The following is a 20,836-nucleotide window of genomic DNA, read 5'->3' as shown; positions in this document are numbered from 1 at the left end:
CAATCCACAATTCACCCATTTGCCTTTATTATAGAGAAACGAAAGCAGGGAAAGTATCATTCACAAAATTTAGTTGCCCTTTACAGCACAATTCTGTTATTTGTACATACGGTACTTATATGTTAATTGGGCGCCCACTAAGCTATTTGCTTAATTTTCCACAGGGCTCGCTACGCTCGCCATGCTTTGGGCTCGGTGGCTTGCTGCGCTCGCCACACTATATAAAATCAACTACATGTTGACATTGATAGTGGGGGTATGAGCGTACTAACTATAGTGGGCACCCAACGAACATATAAGTACCGTACATACATTCCAAAGACATCTGGGGGGGATGTAATGGGGTGTGACAGTTTTTTTTTTTCTTTTTTTCCCCCTTTTTTTTAAAGCGGGCAATCAGTTGCATGACCAAATCAACCCTCATCTAGCCCCTTAATAGGATTAAGGGGTAGATTTTATTAAGCTCCGTGAAGAGATAGTGTCTGGTCTTTATCACCGACCAATCAGCTCCCAACTGTCATTTTTCAAACAAAGCCTGTAACTTCACAGTTAGGAGGATGCTCCGTCTGTACATCGCGTGCAATCCCAGCCAAGCCAGCCTGGCTCAGAAGCAATCATAGAGATTTATTCTGCAGCAGTGGCAACTCTTGAGGGTCTTGTGCGGTGCGCATTGGACTGCGCATTGCATCGTACCCGTTGTCAGTCACCGGAAATTTGGGTCCTTTTCGGTGATTGCAGCAATCGGCCCAGCGTATGGGAGGCCTTAAGTCCTGGGCAAATAATGTGTTTACTATATGGACATGCTGATTTTGAATCTCTCGGCTCAGAATCATTATTACCTGGATTACAATATTACATAGGTTTATTTAGGACCTGCAATCTCTCAGCTCTGCTTTTTTGGGACTATTTATTCTCTTCACTGGCATATCAGAGAACATGGCTTGCACTTCCCTCCCCTCTCCTCTTTGCACTATAGATTTCAGTGCTAGTTCCTGTCAGTTGCCTGAAGTTCTTCAGCATCAGATTATCCTCAGGTCACTCCATTATTACTGTTTATTGCTCACAGTTGAATTGGGGCCAGGACCTGCAATGTCCCTCTGAGGGGGCCTATGGTGAATACCGTTGCCATGTTAGACCGTGCGTCTCTGTGCTGGGTTAAGTTAACCAGTCTGCACTAATTCTGACACATCTGAACTATGGTATTATCTGAACATGTAATTAGAAGCAACATTAAAATATTTTTATAGTTGATCTTGCAAGCATAATTTTTTTTTTTTATGTATTGTTTACAACCCTGTTGCATGAACAATGCATATGATGAGGGCTAACCTTTATGGTACTTGTGTAGTTTCAAGGCGGCACTTCCCAGCAGATCATATGAAAATCGTATGTGATATTTGCATATGATTCGATCCACGATGCGATTTAACACACCCCCACTATCCAAGTCAGCCCAAAGCGTGGCGAGTGGATGCGGTATGCGTCCTCCCAACCTGTTCATACCCCCACTATCCACGTCGGCGTGGAGTTGATTTTATAAAGTGTGGCGAGCACAGTGGAAAACGAGCCCGCAGCGAGCCCCACGAGGGTATGCGGAATACACGTCAAGTAATTAGTGTCCCCTCGCGGGGCTCTCTGCGCTTGCCACGCTTTGGGCGCGGTGGCTCACACTCATCACACTTTATAAAATCAACTCTACGCCCACGTGGATAGTGGGGGTGTGAACAGGTCGCGGGGCTCACTACGCTTCAGGCTAAAGTGGAAAGTAGGGGTGTGCTAAATCGCATCGCGGATCGAATTGCATGTGATTTGCATACAATGTGATCCGCAGAGAAGTGCCGCCGCAAAACTACACAAGTACTCATTTTACATATGCAAGTCACTTTTTCATCTAACATCCTACCATATTTAATGAAAATCTGAGATGACCGGGTTGAAAAATCCTTTTTTTCTTTTTTTAAAATGATTTGGCATGGAATGACCTTATATATCATACAATGCGATACACCTAGTGCGAATGAGATGCTACAAGTGTTGTAGTCAGTGTACTGTATTTTCTTTTTCTTTTCCTTTGTATCACAGACCTGATGAAATACCATCATGTACAGATGCTACAAAAAACAGAAGAGGTGGCTCTTTAAAGAGTCTATATCGAAAATATAAACACACTTGTATCAGGAATATGTGAACATACAAAGCAAAAATGAACGATACATTAGTGAATGTTTCCTGGTGAGATGTAACCTAATAGTGGATATTTGTGGAGCTTACAGTGGGGTCCCTGTTGACTGCTTACCTCCAGTTGCATTAATGTGGAGCTAGAACCAGGGCCGTTTGTAGACAATTTAGCTCCCAGGGCAAAGAAATAAAAATGCACCCCCCCCCCCCCAATATATAGAAGAAATTGCGTGCACGAAAATATGGAGCGTGGTTTGTTTTTTAAAGGGGGGGGGTGGCTTAATATAAGGGCATGGTCTAGCAGGAAAACAATTACCTTACATCTCACTCACTCATTGTCCTCCCGCACTTAAGTTGGCGGGCTGAAGGCCACACAGTGACCTAATACGCCTCACAGATCAAGGCCTAACAATGACAGGCTACTTAAATCATTATACACTATTTATCCGTGATGCCAATTACACATTACGCCGCACACTGTGATGACAATTACGCCGCACACTGTGATGACAATTACATATTACGCCGCACACCGTGATGACAATTACACATTGTCGCACACCATAATGCCCATTAGACCCCACAATGTGATGCCCATTACACCCCACACTGTGATGGCAATTACACAATACTCCCCACACCGTAATGCCTATTGCACATTATGCCCCATGTGCCGCTGCCGTACAACTGATGCCGTTTACTAATATGCCTCCACAGTGCCATACATATATGCCTCCACAGTGCCACACATATGCCCCCACAGTGCAACAAGCAGCACAACTCATTGTCTCTGGCCCTGGGTCTCCCCCTCCAGTCCCCCGCCGTTGGTGCTGCTCCCTCTTTCCTGGGGAGGGGAGCGGAGCGCATCGCGCGTCTCTCCTTCCCCTTCACTGTGTACCTGAGCAGTCAGCCATTCATACCTGATTGGCTGACAGCCCAGTGAGCGAGGGGAAGGAGAGACGCGCGATGCGCTCCCCTCCCCTGGGAAATCAGCTGAGCGCTTGAGCCTTTGGCAGCCGGGGAGAGGGAGAGGAAGGGAGGCGGCAGCAGCGTTGGCGTTGGGGCGCCCTGGCTGTTAACAGAGGCGGACAAGCCGTGCGGCGCCCCGGGCTGCTGCACGGTTTGTCCGCGTCTAGAAACGGCCCTGGCCAGAACTCTGTCCTGATATGAGCTGTAACAGCAGTGACAAGTAGGAAACGAGTTGGCATAAATGGACAGCAATACAAAGTTTTGAAATGTCTCCAAAGGTAAATCTCTGTACATTAAACAAGTTTCACTGCTTTAGGAGACATTATCAAGATGCCGCTTAATGTGGTGATACATGTTGAAGTTCCAGAGCTATATATTTGAAACCCTGCTAAATATATTATTATTGCTGTCTATTTATGTTAGTATATTCCCTACACCAGAGACCTTCTGATGTAAAAAACTCCCGGTTAGGCTTTTGCTGTGGGTTTCTGAGGAAGCCGCTGAGGATAAGGCGGGGAAACGCGTTAAGGAGATCAAAGATTAAGCCTTCAAAGCGCTGACCCGACTGTCATCTTGCCCTGGAGTGTGGAGAAATCCGCTAAGCTGCATTGCACACGCAAGGAATCTGCAGCTGGGACACTTCCAAACACGCAGCAAAAGCCTAACCGGGAGTCTGGCAAGTTATTGAGCTCTTACAAACAAATATTACTCACTGACTGTGATTTGGTATTAACAATCTAACAATTAGGAGCTGTGAGAGCTGCCTGCTGTTAAATGGACTAACCTGCCTTACATTGGTGGTCATAAAACCTTCATCTTCATACTAACCGAAAGTTGGGGGGAAAAGAATCCATTAATATTACCCTTGTCATTTAAAGTGACAGTCTTATTTTTAACAAAATTATTTGTTTTATATCTGTATATTACCGGCCGGTGAATCATGTATAATCAGATATAAATTGTATGCTTTTTAATTTAATTAAAATTTGATATATGCAAATACTTGGATCAGCGCCATCTCTAAATTTTTGCTGCTTTAAGGGGAGGAGTATCCCCTTACTAGAGATCCAAGGTTGTAATATATTGCAGACTTGCGCTCTGACAATTTTTGTTTTCCTGTTCAACTAAAGGCTGTTTGCCATGAATTGAGCAACAGTGTATGATATATCCTATGTCTGGTATTGCTATGGAAAAGGAAATAATGCTCTGCCTCATTTTGCTCATCTACCTCACTGTAGTTTCGGTACTATTCATCTCAAGGTAGAAGAGGATTTCTGGCTGGGCTGCTCGATAATATCAAGCAAGAGTTGTCAAAAAACAAAGAGATGGAAGAAAATATAAAAAAATTTAGAGAAGAAGCAAAGAAATTTGAGGAATCCGATGCGCTACAACAAGCCCGCAAGAAATTTGTAAGTTTTTATATGTGCCCTGTAAAAAAAAGAAAGTAAATGATCCATTTGTCTTCCTTTTTCTGTACTTTCCATTTCTAGAAAGTGGTTGAATACTTTGGGGATGATTCAGTTATGACATGTGCCCCTTGCTGAACTTATAAATGAATGAACGTCTATCAGTGCTATTCAATTGTTTCGACAATAAGATGCCAATTACCTGGGACAGACCTTTTTTTTTTTTTCTTGCAGTCTCCGGGATAAAATGTGATTTAGTTTGGGTGCTCAAAGAATTTTAAACCCAGGCTTTGGATGCCCAGTGAAGCTCTTTATACTGGTTTAGACAATTTGCTTGGCTAAACCCAGAGGTGTCAGGAACATTAATTATTAATGGATGTCTGATAAGAGCAACAATTGAATAGCTCCGATAGATACCCATTAGTATAGACGTCCTGCAGGAGGCATGCTTTACAGTTGAATCGACCCTTTATTTTAAAAGCGTTTTTCAAAATAAACGGAAGAGTTTAATAATAATAATAATAATAATAATAATAATAATAAAAAAAATGCAATATGAGTGGGTAGATTTAATTTGGGAACCATCTAGACACGAGTTGTATTTTTCTTTCTTTATTTTTTATTTTGACTAACCTATATAAATGCGGATACCTGGTAATGATTATACATTGCATAGTGTTTATTCCAGCACCCACCATCTTTGAAAACCCATGCAGTTCCTGTTCTCTGCCTGGGGTGTCGCTGTCTGCTGTGGAGTTTCTAGCACAAGTCTGGTTTGCATATCAGTGCTTATATACAGACCACACTGTGCTAGAAGAGGAATAGCGGGTGCCAGAATAAATACTATTGCTACATTATATATCTGTTCAATTAGCATTTGATCAGTATTAGAAGTAATCCATTTCTGCATAGACACTGGTCCATTACCACCAACTACAACACTTAGAAAAAAAAGTTAAAAAAATCATGCAAACCCACAGATAAATGAGTTATTCCATTACTCTTGAAATAGATTCAATTATTTTTGGGCCCCGTTAAAACTTTGGGGCAGATGTATGAAGCAGTGTTAAGTGCTTTTTCTGCACATAACGCTGGTTAACTGGGGAGGAGATTACGTTTATTCAGCTCCCCTAACGTGCGCTAGGGACAGCCCACTGAGTAATGCTGCAATTCCCCGCAGTGTTTAGGGGCGATGTATTAACATCCATCCAGGCGTTAAATCGCCTAGGCCGCTTTCGCCAGCTCAGGGCTAGCGTTGTCCTATCCCCTACTGCAGGGACAACCCTAGCCCTGCTTCTGGCTCTGGGCTACGCTTTAGATCTCGTGGTTTTAGCGAGATCTCGCGCATGCCCATTACAGCCGGCCAGGGGAGAGAACATCTGCACATGTGCAGGGCTGCCTGGGAGCCGATAAGGAGAGCCGTTATCGTTGGGCATAACGGCTCTCCTTATTGGCGGAGGGGGAGGATTAAACATTTGCCCATAACGGATGCCTGCTTCTCCACGTTAAGCAGGATAAGAGGGACCCATAATTTTAAAAACAATAGGGGCACAATAATACATCTGCCCCTTTGCATGCTAATACAATGGCGGTTAATTGGCAGGAAAATATTGCTCTGTTTTTTTTTTCTCTTAAAAATGAAGATCAACAAGCTCTGTATTTGTGAACAGTAGCATTTCAGATGCTTAAATTAAGAATAAAAATGTGTGGTGCGCTATTATCAGCGGCTGGCAAGGGGTGGCCACTCCCCTAAAAGAGATAAGTAATAAAAAGAGATATGGGGGTGTCCAGAGACCGGCGGGAGAGGCACTCAGGGGACTCAAGTATACCGTGGAATCACCATCAACGTTTCCGTTTATTAACCTTTGTCAAGATCAGAAAAACATACTTATAGTGCATACCTTTATTTCTTCACCTAACGTCGGTCACCCTCCTCCGTCCCCCAGACTCATCGACGTCACCTTCCGGCGCTGTGCATTCCAGGACGCCATTCCATAATGTCACCACTCCGGCGACCAATGGATCCCCACTTCCGGGTTTCGGTGAAGGGTTGCCGGGCAACACCTAATAACAAAACAACAGTGTAGATTAAAATATACATACATGGAAACAATTACATAAGGCGCTTGTAGGAAATGGGAACAATGTATGGAAATGGGCGCTGGCTAATAAACCTAATCTTAGATTATCTTTAATTATTAAATATATGTTTATCTCTCACATGACCCTTGATGAAGTCCCAAACATAAAAAAGGGGATGAAACGCGTTGGTCATTGGATACTAACCTCCACCCTCCATTGTGCATGAAGCACACTTCAGATAAGCTTTTATATTGTGTTAAATTGTATGAGTCCATTACCTGTGTTTTTTATTCTTTCATTAAACTCCCTTTTTTAAGCGTTATTGCACTTACCCCCCGATTTCTTACCCCCTTGGTGGGAGTTTTTTTCTATTTTAAGGTACCCTAACTTTGAAAGGTTACAGGGGTCCCTGTCGATATCGGACCCCTGTCTAATGTGAGTCATTCATTTTTCTTATCTAAAGCCCCCCATACACGGTCCGTTAATCGGATCCGTTGTGTGCTTAAACAGCACACATCGGATCGGATCGCATCCCTAGTGCATGCATTGTGCATGCACTGCGATCCGATCCGATGTATAGCTAGTACAAAAAGTATGTGCAGCACATACTTTTTGTACCGTACTATGTGATGCGACCGTGTATGGGCTCCTTAACACTATACACTGGGTGTAATATCATTTTTGACCACACGGTGGCAGCAAACCACCACTTATCACCAGTCACTTTAAGCATATTTGCTTTTAGCAAGTAAGTTTTATATATATAGCGCACTTTCTCCAACAGGACTCAAGGCGCTTTACAGACATTAAAAATAACAATGCACATACTGCAATACAAAGGGTTATCAGTACAAGGAACAAGTAACAATGACAGTTCAGATATACATCACATGTACAGATATGCACTAGACACATTCTAATAAGGGACACAAACATGGGGAACATATTTACCGAGCTGAACAGTACCCAGGCAGCCATTCGGCGGCGCCATATGGTGATTGCACAGCCAGCTAGGTAGCCAGTAACAGTACAGATATATACTAGATGTACTCTAATGAGGGACACAGACATGGGGAACATATAATTACTGAGCTGTGCAGCACCCAGGCAGCCATTCAGCTGCGCCACATGGTGATTGCACCAGCCAGTACCGTACATATAGAACACAAAACAGAACAGGGTACACAGAATTAGACATAACACAATTAAAGCACAATTCTTAGTACACAATACAGCTGAGATATAAGGAAGTGAATAAGAATAGATGCAGGTATAGATTGTAGGTGAGTACTAAAGCTGTATTTGAAATACAAGAAGTGCTGTGAGAACAGGAGGGCCCTGCTCTAAGGAGCTTACAATCTAGAGGGAGGGGGAGACAGACAGGTGACATGAGGTGCAGGTAAGGAGACGTGAGAATAGCAGGGATGGTCAGGACACGAGGCAGCAGGCAAAGATATACTTAACAAAGTATATCCTCTCCTTTGGGCCCGTATACTCCATCCGAGTTCCATACCTGCGGATGAGGAGGACCAATCAGGAGACGGACACAAGAAAGACATTGCTACGCGTGATCTTTCTCTACCTTTCTGGTACGCATATCACTTCGCTGTTTAAGGATATTCACTATTAATGTTTTACACTGAAGGTGCAGCTGTCTACCATTGACTTTATCTTTAAATCGGTCATGCCAGAAAAACGTGACCTGAGAAAAAAATCCAAAAAAACGGCACTCACGGGCCTCCGTATTTTTATAATTAAAGCAGGATTTTTATTCCATACCAAAAATCTTCAGATACATAGTCAGGTCGACGTTTCGGCCACAGAACGTGGCCTTAATCATGACCTCCTTTTGCAGGACACGCGAACAAATCCCTAGTAGCCTGTGTCCATATTTAAGGACAGACCAGTCCCGCCCACCATGGAACTACCTATCAGAGAAAAATACCCCTAAACACCGACAATGCTCTATCCCCACATCCCAGCAAGCCTCCGCCCCATGACATGTAACTTACTTAATGTCGCCATTGCTTCAACACACGCTGGTAGTTATTCTATGCCAGCGATCCAGCACAGCCATCCCGGCGTGCGTTCCACTGCGCCGGAAATAGTTCCGTCTTGCAGTTCAACAGAACCGGAACTTCAGTTTTTAATACCAGCTGGCTTGCGTTCCACTCCTACAAATAGGGGGAAAGCATGGCCGTTTCTAACTTTATGCCTTATATATTATTATTGCGGCTCTTTTCTGCTTAGATGTTATGGACAGAGCACGATCGGCTATAACAACAATATTTTAATCCCCTCTATCTATCTATCCCTTTTTATTGACACATGCTATACTGTTAAACATTTAGACATTATAGGTACTTAACACAAACAAACATGTAACATTAATGAAACAATGATGTATTCCCCACTCACACCCTCAGTGTTTGTAAGGACACCTCATTCCATTAAATTTCATAGACAAAATACATTTAACTCAATGGGTCTTCAGTTTCAAATACACTCTACCCTATAGAGTGACTATATATATATATATATATATATATATATATATATATATATATATATATATATATATATATATATATATATATATATATATAAAGAAAAATGGGGAAACAGGGCGGCACTCCAAAGGTAGGTATTACTCCGGTGCAGGGTCCATAAAGAGAAATGCAATACACTTACCCCCCCAGGACGAAGGAGTTCAGACCAGCACTCAGTTGAGAAGTGAAGAAAACGAAGGTTTATTTCATGTACATCAGAAACAAACAGCAGCTGTCCCGACAGCTGTTTCTACTGGGCTAACGTTTCGGATAGTCAAATCCTTTATCAAGACATATATGTCTTGATGATAAAGGATTTGACTATTCGAAACGATAACAGCATAACCGGCTGGTTGTGTCATTTGTTCATCTGTTGATTACAGTCTGAGTGCTTGCTACTATAGCTCGATATTTCTCCTAGTTCCAAGGATTGCAAGCACCTGACAAGTTGCACCATTGGCATCAAATGCAGGGCCCTTTGGATATATGTATGTATGTATGTATTTATTTGGGGTGCCCTATGGCTTGTGACCACATTGTTTAAACAAATTGTAGGAGCTCTGCACTCACTACATTAACTGATATTAATAAATAGTGGAGATTTAGTTCATGAATTGATCAATGCATTCAAGCCTACAGCCCCTTCACGGGCCCCCACTTATCGGCACTCCGAAATCTCCCAATGTGCATCAGCCGGGGTTCTCACAGAAAAGAGGCATACAAGCAAAACTGGAACAATGCGTGCACTCCCACGGACTTCACAAAAACGGACTCAGACACAATAGCAACAGTGCTGACGTTTCGGGATTTAATTCCCTTTTTCAAAGCACTGTTGCTATTGTGTAATACACACACACACACACACATACACACACACACACACACACACATTGTAGGGGCTCTGCACTCACTACATTAACTGATATTAATAAATAGTGGAGATTTAGTTTATGAATTGATCAATGCATTTAAGCCTGCAGCCCCCTTCACAGGAACCCACTTTTCTGCAATAGTGTTAGGACCTGCAGAAAAGTGGGGTCCCGTGAAGGGGGCTGCATGCTTAAATGCATTGATCAATTCATGAACTAAATCTCCACTATTTATTAATATCAGTTAATGTAGTGAGTACAGAGCCCCTACAATGTGTGTGTGTGTGTGTATATATATATATATATGTGTGTGTATATATGTATATATATATATGTATATATATATATGTGTATATATATATATATATATATATATATATATATATATATATATATATATATATATATATATATATATATATATATATATATATATATATATACATACATACATACATACATACATACATACATACACACACACACACACACACACACACACACACACACACACACACACACACACACACACACACACGTGTGTATATATATATATATATATATATATATATATATATATATATCTATCGTGCGATGTCCCTGCACCCGCTTTCTGTCTTGTCGTCTGCTGCGGTGCTGGTATAGGGTTAAATGTAGGTTCAAGCCTGCTTGAATGGCAGTAGTGTTGTGACGTTATTGCAGCTACGAAGTTTATATATATATATATATATATATATATATCCACAGCAAAGGGAGGCACTCAAGTAAGAAGAAATAAGACTCAGAACACAGCCTGTTTCAGTCTACGTTTCAATGGTCCTCAGCCATTTTCATCAGGACATAAAAACATGTACAAAACACTCACCCTTTTGTGCTCCACCATCACCACGAGTCCGTGTGCGCCGGGCGGGGCGTCCTCCCGCTGCGGCGCTCAATGATGACGTCACCACGTGCACCCGTCACCATAGTTACAATACAACACACTGTCGGAAATAACAATAATGTAAGCAGGTAAACAAGCAGCCTATATCAGAATATATACAGTAAAAGATCGTATAAATATTAAGTAAGGCATTCCTATAAGAAGCAATTAAGACCTAAAGTCTCATTTAGACCATTCGGGCTAAGCGTATCCAAAGTGAAGATCCACTTAGCCTCTCTCTGCAGAAGCAACTTGGATCTATTGCCACCCCTCTGCAATGGTGGAATGTGATCAATGATTTTATGTTTAATCGCTGTTGGTGAATGACCCATGGCCGCATAGTGACGTGCTACGGGTTGTTCACTGGTACCTTTTAAGATGGCTGCCCGAATGGCCTGGCGATGCTGGGCCATCCTCACCTTAAATTGACAATCGGTTTTACCGATATAGTACTTATCGCAAGGGCAAACCAATACATATACCACGAATTGTGATGAACAGGATAAACGATGTTTGATCTTAAAAAGTTGGTTGGTACGTGGGTGTTTAATTGAATCACCCGTCCACATATAGCTGCATGTGACACAGCCTGTGCACTTAACACATCCCTTTTTGGGCACCCCCAAGAAGGTATTAGATGGAGTGACACCAAAATTCGTGATATCACTATGCACCAACCAATCACGCAAATTGCGCCCCCTGGAGTAACTGGTAATCAGTTTCTTATTGGACAGAGATTTCAGTTCTTTATCACTAGAGATAATTGGCCAAAAGCTTTTTATGGCATTATTGGAGGCATGACTAGCAGTATTGTACTGGGTTGGCCAGAATAAACGATTATCTTGAATTCTTTTGGATTTTCTTTTAAGGGTATTAGCTCTAGGTATGGCTAACACACGCATTTTAGTGTCTAATAGCATCCTGTGATCGTATCCACGATCCAGGAATTTGTTGACCATCAGATCAAGTTGGTTCTCAAGATCCGCCTCCTCACTGCAGATTCTGCGCACCCGCAACATCTGCGAGTAGGGCAAACCTTTAGCCACCGCAGGAGGATGGAAACTGGTAGGAGTGAGCAGCATATTCCTGTCGGTGGGTTTAACAAATAACGTGGTAGTCAATAAGCCATCAACAAGAGCAATACGAACATCCAAGAAGTCTATGGCACTATCAGAGATGGTAGCTGTAAGTTTGATTGGGCTAAAGCTGTTATTTTGGCGATCAATTATTTCAGTGAGTGACGCTGCAGTGCCACTCCATAGTAATATCATATCGTCAATATAACGACCATAATAAAAAACATTTTTACTGATGGCGGGATTTGAAAAAAATATTTCCCTTTCAACTTCCATCATATAGGCGTTGGCGTACGATGGGGCCACTGAGGACCCCATCGCACAGCCAGACACCTGAAGAAAGTATTCACCATCAAAATAAAAGTAATTTTTGGTCAGCACCATCTCTAATAGGTCACAAAAAAAATTAACATCTGGACCACAATAAGCAGGGTCCCTGGCAATAAGGTGGCGGGTAGCAGCAATTCCCTCTGAATGTGGAATGCTGGTGTACAATGCATTAACGTCAATGCTACACAATAAACAATTCGATGGAATAACAGGAAGATTTTTCAATGCAAGTAATAATGCTGTAGTATCCTGTAAAGAAAATTGAGATCTCTGGACAACTGGCTGAAGATACACATCGAGATAGGCAGACACAGGCTGGAAAATCGAACCCCTGGCAGAAATGATAGGTCTACCAGGGGGATTTTCCAGCCTCTTGTGAATTTTCGGCAAGGTATACAACAATGGCTTTTTTGGAAAATCACAAGAAAGAATACCTTTAACCTTTTTGTTGATAATGCCCATCTCAACTGCTGTAGAAATATATTTATCTAATTCTTTTTTAAAAGAAATAGTAGGATCTGCTCTGAGAGGTTGATAAGTAGAGCTGTCAGCTAACTGACGTCTAATCTCAGATTTATATGCGGACAGATCTTGTACTACAATCGCGCCGCCCTTGTCGGCGGCACGAATAACGATGTCACGCCTGGCACCTAATGATTTTAATGCTGCCATTTGAACTTTATTTAAGTTAGGACGAATAGATTCAAGTCCAGAGTCCTGAATTTTTGTAGAATTATCGATTAATCTCACAAACGATTTTATCGATGGACTATTAGATGGAGGATCAAATGACGATTTAGGAGCCAATTTCTGTAGTTCCGTAGGTATTATATCCTCAGTTTGAACAGCTGGGCGAGATCCAAAAAATTCTTGTAGCTTAAGTTGTCGGTGTAATTTATAAGTCTCTGTTTTCCAAAGAAAGGGGTCGTGATAATTGGTGGGTACATAATTTAACCCTTTATGCAATACCTCACATTCAACCTGGGTCAGTGGGGTGGAAGAGAGGTTAAACACTACCTCCTGCTTCTCGGAGGTTTGCCTCCCCTGTAGCCGCTTCCACTGGCCTCCTCTGCGACAGGGTCCCCGTCGCCTGCTCGCTGGGCCCGGGTACGTACGGCTAAAGGGATAAATTTGCTTTTTTGAGACCTCTTCCCCCGCTGCTCGCGGTCACTTGTAGAGGTAGCGGTATCATTGGAAGAAGAGTGAAACTCACGTTGGAATCTCCTTCTGTTTCTAAAACGGTTGCTATTCTGGGTATTACCCGTCAGCCAGCCGTACACATTGTGCGATTCGTAATCGGCTTTCACTTTAAGAAACTTCTCTTTTTTTATATTTAAGAACATCACGTTTATAATTGTCAACCTGGATTTGAATTTTCTCCAGCCATTTGTCTGTATTATCTGTTTCAAGGGTCTTTCTGTGCTGCAGATCGAATGCTGCTATCTTCTCTTTAGTCAGGTTAAGTTCTTTAGTTGATTCCTCTATGACGAGGAGAAGCAGATCAAATGAGCACTTATTTAAAATAGCGCACCACTTTTTACAAAAAGGGACGCTATGTCTCCCAATCGTGGGGATGTTATTAATCCGAAAACCACGAGGAATTCTTTTATCAGAATAGTACTCAGACAGTGTAGCAGCATGGAAATAAAAATCCAGTTCACGTTTTTTTAAACGCATAATTTCATGATACAAATCAAGTGTGGAGGAGTACAAGATCTGTCCGCATATAAATCTGAGATTAGACGTCAGTTAGCTGACAGCTCTACTTATCAACCTCTCAGAGCAGATCCTACTATTTCTTTTAAAAAAGAATTAGATAAATATATTTCTACAGCAGTTGAGATGGGCATTATCAACAAAAAGGTTAAAGGTATTCTTTCTTGTGATTTTCCAAAAAAGCCATTGTTGTATACCTTGCCGAAAATTCACAAGAGGCTGGAAAATCCCCCTGGTAGACCTATCATTTCTGCCAGGGGTTCGATTTTCCAGCCTGTGTCTGCCTATCTCGATGTGTATCTTCAGCCAGTTGTCCAGAGATCTCAATTTTCTTTACAGGATACTACAGCATTATTACTTGCATTGAAAAATCTTCCTGTTATTCCATCGAATTGTTTATTGTGTAGCATTGACGTTAATGCATTGTACACCAGCATTCCACATTCAGAGGGAATTGCTGCTACCCGCCACCTTATTGCCAGGGACCCTGCTTATTGTGGTCCAGATGTTAATTTTTTTTGTGACCTATTAGAGATGGTGCTGACCAAAAATTACTTTTATTTTGATGGTGAATACTTTCTTCAGGTGTCTGGCTGTGCGATGGGGTCCTCAGTGGCCCCATCGTACGCCAACGCCTATATGATGGAAGTTGAAAGGGAAATATTTTTTTCAAATCCCGCCATCAGTAAAAATGTTTTTTATTATGGTCGTTATATTGACGATATGATATTACTATGGAGTGGCACTGCAGCGTCACTCACTGAAATAATTGATCGCCAAAATAACAGCTTTAGCCCAATCAAACTTACAGCTACCATCTCTGATAGTGCCATAGACTTCTTGGATGTTCGTATTGCTCTTGTTGATGGCTTATTGACTACCACGTTATTTGTTAAACCCACCGACAGGAATATGCTGCTCACTCCTACCAGTTTCCATCCTCCTGCGGTGGCTAAAGGTTTGCCCTACTCGCAGATGTTGCGGGTGCGCAGAATCTGCAGTGAGGAGGCGGATCTTGAGAACCAACTTGATCTGATGGTCAACAAATTCCTGGATCGTGGATACGATCACAGGATGCTATTAGACACTAAAATGCGTGTGTTAGCCATACCTAGAGCTAATACCCTTAAAAGAAAATCCAAACGAATTCAAGATAATCGTTTATTCTGGCCAACCCAGTACAATACTGCTAGTCATGCCTCCAATAATGCCATAAAAAGCTTTTGGCCAATTATCTCTAGTGATAAAGAACTGAAATCTCTGTCCAATAAGAAACTGATTACCAGTTACTCCAGGGGGCGCAATTTGCGTGATTGGTTGGTGCATAGTGATATCACGAATTTTGGTGTCACTCCATCTAATACCTTCTTGGGGGTGCCCAAAAAGGGATGTGTTAAGTGCACAGGCTGTGTCACATGCAGCTATATGTGGACGGGTGATTCAATTAAACACCCACGTACCAACCAACTTTTTAAGATCAAACATCGTTTATCCTGTTCATCACAATTCGTGGTATATGTATTGGTTTGCCCTTGCGATAAGTACTATATCGGTAAAACCGATTGTCAATTTAAGGTGAGGATGGCCCAGCATCGCCAGGCCATTCGGGCAGCCATCTTAAAAGGTACCAGTGAACAACCCGTAGCACGTCACTATGCGGCCATGGGTCATTCACCAACAGCGATTAAACATAAAATCATTGATCACATTCCACCATTGCAGAGGGGTGGCAATAGATCCAAGTTGCTTCTGCAGAGAGAGGCTAAGTGGATCTTCACTTTGGATACGCTTAGCCCGAATGGTCTAAATGAGACTTTAGGTCTTAATTGCTTCTTATAGGAATGCCTTACTTAATATTTATACGATCTTTTACTGTATATATTCTGATATAGGCTGCTTGTTTACCTGCTTACATTATTGTTATTTCCGACAGTGTGTTGTATTGTAACTATGGTGACGGGTGCACGTGGTGACGTCATCATTGAGCGCCGCAGCGGGAGGACGCCCCGCCCGGCGCACACGGACTCGTGGTGATGGTGGAGCACAAAAGGGTGAGTGTTTTGTACATGTTTTTATGTCCTGATGAAAATGGCTGAGGACCATTGAAACGTAGACTGAAACAGGCTGTGTTCTGAGTCTTATTTCTTCTTACTTGAGTGCCTCCCTTTGCTGTGGATGTGTGTGTCGACATTTCTACATGTCGACTTTTTGGATGGCAACAAGGACAGCTACCCTGTTATTGTGAGTGCCGGTACCCATGTACCTACTATATATACTACTGTGGAAGTCGTGGCTGGTATTCGCTGTCCGGTGTTCTGACCGCAACTGATCACTGCTGTCCGGTTTCCATCGACACCTGGTATTGCTGTACCGCCTTTTCCATTTGGGAAGTTTTTATTCCTATATGTTTTTACCTATGTTTGTCAGCTGTATATCAGTAAAAATTGTACCTACCTGTTGCTGACTGGTGCGCATCAATTTCTTTTTTCTTTACAAGCATACTCCGTGGGAGCCGTGGTTGGATCCCTATTTTGAAGCTGCACACATATGGGAAGATTATGGACTTAGCCTGATATTTTGGACACTTTGGGACTGATTTGCGCTGGGTATTTTTCTTTTATATATATATATATATATATATATATATATATATATATATATATATATATATATATATATATATATATATATATATATATATATATATATATATATATATATATATATATAGTGGCGGTATTCTCCCAGGACGGACCTGTAGGAAAAAATGAGTGGCACTCTCAGGATTTTTGCAAATAAAGTTTTTAGTGCAAAAAATTAGTTATACATGGTCGTCAATGTTTCAAGGGCTCAGCCTTTTCGTCAGGACGGACATAAAGTGCATACAGTGCTGTGCAAAGGAAAGAACAGAATGCCATAACCAGAGTACCTTATATGCCTGTGTGTGCTACGGCGTCAGTATGCTGTGCTTCCGGTGGTGTGTAGCCGGTGCCAGCTTCTGGTGATGTCAGACAACTCCATTCGTGGGGTCCGCCTCCTGTCAGCTGCGCTGTCCGGGTCACGGCTCCCCGTGTAGCGATCAGCTGTCTGGCGCCGGGTTGTAGCATTGGAAGACCAACCTGAAATTGGTTGGAAAAAGTGAGAAACAGCTTGTGCAATTCAAAAAACATAATGTCGGCATATATTAGACATAACGGGATAGTGCTAAGTAGACATACGTGAATATATACTATATGAAAGAAAAAAAATAGATTACAGGCTTTAGCAGGAACCAGTGCACATGAGAAAATAGGGCTGTGCTGATACTTAGTATAATAATAAAAAGGACATGAAACAAAATGTAGAGATCAGACTATAGTCCATTGTTCACCGGGCGGGTTCATGTGGTCAAGGCGATGTCAGCATACCTTACATGAAAGCTCCCCATGAGATTTTTTCATTATGTCCATTAGGGACCAAAGTGTTCAGTTTAAAGATCCACTCAGATTCGCGTTGTGTCAACAGTTTGTGTCGATCTCCCCCTCTGGCAGGTTGAGGTATATGGTCGATTATTTTACACTTGAAATGGGTTAATGAATGGCGGTATTCCTTGAAGTGTTTAGCGACAGGCTGATCCATGTCCTTACCCTCAAGGGCAGCCTTTATGGCAGAGCAATGCGCAGCCATACGCTCGCGGAGGGTGCGGATGGTTTGTCCAACGTAATATTTCCCGCAAGGGCATATGATAATATAAATAATGAATTGGGACTTGCAGGATAGGACATGTTTTATTTTGAATTTTTCTCCTGTATTGGGATGTTTAAACGTAGAGCCCGGTTCCATAAAGCTACAGGTGGTGCAGGATGGGCAACGGTAACATCCCGGTTTTTTAGTTTTTATGTTGAACAGAGTTGGAGCATGTGTGATATCAACATTGGTTTTTACCACCATATCTTTGATGTTTTTTGCTCTGCGGTAGCTAGGCATCAGGCGTTTATTGGAGAAGATGGGTAAAGTTTTGTCGCTGGTTACTATGGGCCACCAGGTATGTAGGGTTTTAGGGAGCGCCAGGCTGGTGGTGGAGAAAGTGGTCACAAAGGGAATACGGTTGTCAAGATTTATATCTCTCTCACTTGGAGCCAGTAGTTTGTCTCTGGGCATGTGTAATACTTCATTTCTGTGTTTTAAAAGATCGGAAATGTTATAGCCTCTATCTGCGAACTTTTGCACCATACCATCCAGAGCCGGTTCCAATTCAATTGCGTCACTCATGATGCGGGCCACCCTGACCAGCTGTGACTTGGGGAGGCCGTTTTTTAATGCCGGCGGATGATTGCTACTTGAATGAAGCAGCGTGTTGCGATCAGTTGGTTTTTGAAATAGGCTTGTCGCAATCCTGCCATCGTGCAATGAAATTGATACATCCAGATAATTGACCCTGCTGGTGCTGCTTGTTGAAGTTAATTTAATGGGACAGTCGTAGGCATTAATCTGTGCGATCAAATCAGACAACTCTGAATGTGACCCTGACCAAACGATCAGCAGGTCATCTATATATCTACAGTATAAGATGATACTGTTGTAGATGTTGGGGTCTTGGAAAAAAAAGTCATTTTCGATCTCAAACATGAAAACATTAGCCAGCGATGGCGAGACGTTGGATCCCATTGAGCAGCCCGTTAGCTGGATGTAATATTCAGTGTTATTAAGGAAGTAGTTTCTAAAGAGGGTATATTGGAGTAGTTGGAGGAACAGTTCCATGTCCAATTTGTCAAACTTGACCCTCAGTAGGAATTTTTTCATTGCTGTGATGGCATGTGCATGTGGGATCACCGTGCATAGATTCGCTACATCCAAGGTGCACAGGACCGTGCCAGGCGGTAGTATTGGAAGAGCTTGTAGTTTGTTTAGCAGGTGCGTGGTGTCCTTGAGGTAATATGGTTGTTGGATGATGTATGGTTGAAGTAGGCAATGGAGTTGTCTGACGTCACCAGAAGCTGGCACCGGCTACACCCCCTCGGAAGCACAGCATACTGACGCCGTAGCACACACGCTGTATTGACCACACAGGCATATAAGGTACTCTGGTTATGGCATTCTGTTCTTTCCTTTGCACAGCACTGTATGCACTTTATGTCCGTCCTGACGAAAAGGCTGAGGCCTTGAAACGTTGACGACCATGTATAACTAATTTTTTGCACTAAAATCATTATTTGCAAAAATCCGGAGAGTGCCACTCCTTTTTTCCTACAGGTCCGTCCTGGGAGAATACCGCCACTATAATTATTTCTGTGTGGAGGCACCACGGTCTGTGACCTGATATTTGCCGAGAGTGCCAAACAAACCCTCTTCGCTATATATATATATATATATATATATATATATATATATATATATATATATATATATATTAGTGTGTATGTCGCTGTAGTGCTTCTAGCACAGTTTGTTCTGTATAATAGCACTGATATGCAAACCAGACCTGTGCTAGAAACACCACAGCAGACAGTGATACCCCAGTCAGGGAAGAGGAACTGCATGGGTTTTCAAATATGGCGGGTGCTAGAATGAACACTAATATTTATGCATGTCTATGTGTATACATAATCTATGTGTATCATGTGACTAATGCATTAGTCCACATTACGTCAGGCGTATTTGTTGCATGGTCTGAATTAGGTTTACATTGAATTACATTAATAACATAACACAACTGTGGAAGTTTTTATTAAGATTATTTTTGATGCATTTTAATAGTTCTGTTATGCCTCCACCCACACCAGACTGAACATGGCATCCTCATGCAGACAGAAGCCATTACTCATATTACAGACTCCAGAAACTGTGCTCGTGGCATGATCTCCTCTGACCTGCACAGCGCTGTCCCTGCTGTGGGCATCGCCACCTGCAGGTGAATTACACAGGTCGGCTTTCTCTCCAGTGAACAGATTGTTCGTTAAAAGGGAAGAATTTTTCAGATTTTTGAACCTAGGTTGCACACTGCTGCCTGAGAAAGTGAATTACTCCTAAAATGTCACCAAATGTCATATAGACATTATTTAAATTACTTTTTTTTTTTGTTCTTCCCTTTTTCCAAGTGCGGTGTTTAGGTGTGCTTCATTCATGCCTTTTTTTATAGGGTTGCTCAGGTCATGTGGAGAAAGAACCAAAAACAAAGTGATGTATTGTTCAAAAATTTAAAACGTTATAGTGGTAAATACTGTTACCAAGGATGGCGTACCAAACACTAAAGGTGGTTTCAGGAAGCTGTTTCTTTTTTTGGTATCCGGACTATTGTTAGACAGCACTTACATCGACAGCCATTACATCGACACCATTAGTTCGACAGCTCAATAGGTCGACATGGTTTTAGGTCGACAGCTCATTAGGTCGACATGTTTTTAGGTCGACACTACCACTAGGTCGACAGTGTCTATGTCGACAGTCAAAAGGTCGACATGGGTTTTTTCACTGTTTTTTGAGCCGACATGTGCCGACAGGCGGTATTTCATGCCCTACTATCCACTAGGGCATGGTGGGAGAATAAAATAGTGTGCCGAGCGCAGCGAGGCACCGTGCCCGAAGCATCGCGAGCGGCTGCGGTACACTTCAAACTGTGTCCATGTCGACTGTGTCGACATTTCGGTCAAAAAACAGGGAAAACCCCATGTCGACCTTTTGACTGTCGACATAGACACTGTCGACCTAATGGTAGTGTCGACCTTAAAACATGTCGACCTAATGAGCTGTCGACATAATG

The 20,836-nt window shown here is 42.2% G+C and overlaps 1 protein-coding gene across 2 annotated transcripts in view; it reads left to right on the top strand.

The window, feature by feature from the left end:
* Positions 1-20,836, top strand: part of TIMM44 (translocase of inner mitochondrial membrane 44) — a 198,485-nt gene that overhangs the window by 30,843 nt on the left and 146,806 nt on the right. For both annotated transcript variants that reach the window (XM_083179337.1, XM_083179338.1), the window contains exon 3: positions 4,386-4,556. In XM_083179337.1, the coding sequence (XP_083035463.1) occupies positions 4,386-4,556 (171 nt within the window). The remainder of the gene's footprint in view (positions 1-4,385; positions 4,557-20,836) is intronic.

This window comes from Crinia signifera, chromosome 1 (assembly GCF_055691185.1).
Source record: "Crinia signifera chromosome 1, ASM5569118v1, whole genome shotgun sequence".
NCBI lineage: Eukaryota > Metazoa > Chordata > Amphibia > Anura > Myobatrachidae > Crinia > Crinia signifera.
The sequence above is the reverse complement of the archived record's forward strand: the minus strand, read 5'-3'. Positions and strand labels throughout refer to the sequence as shown.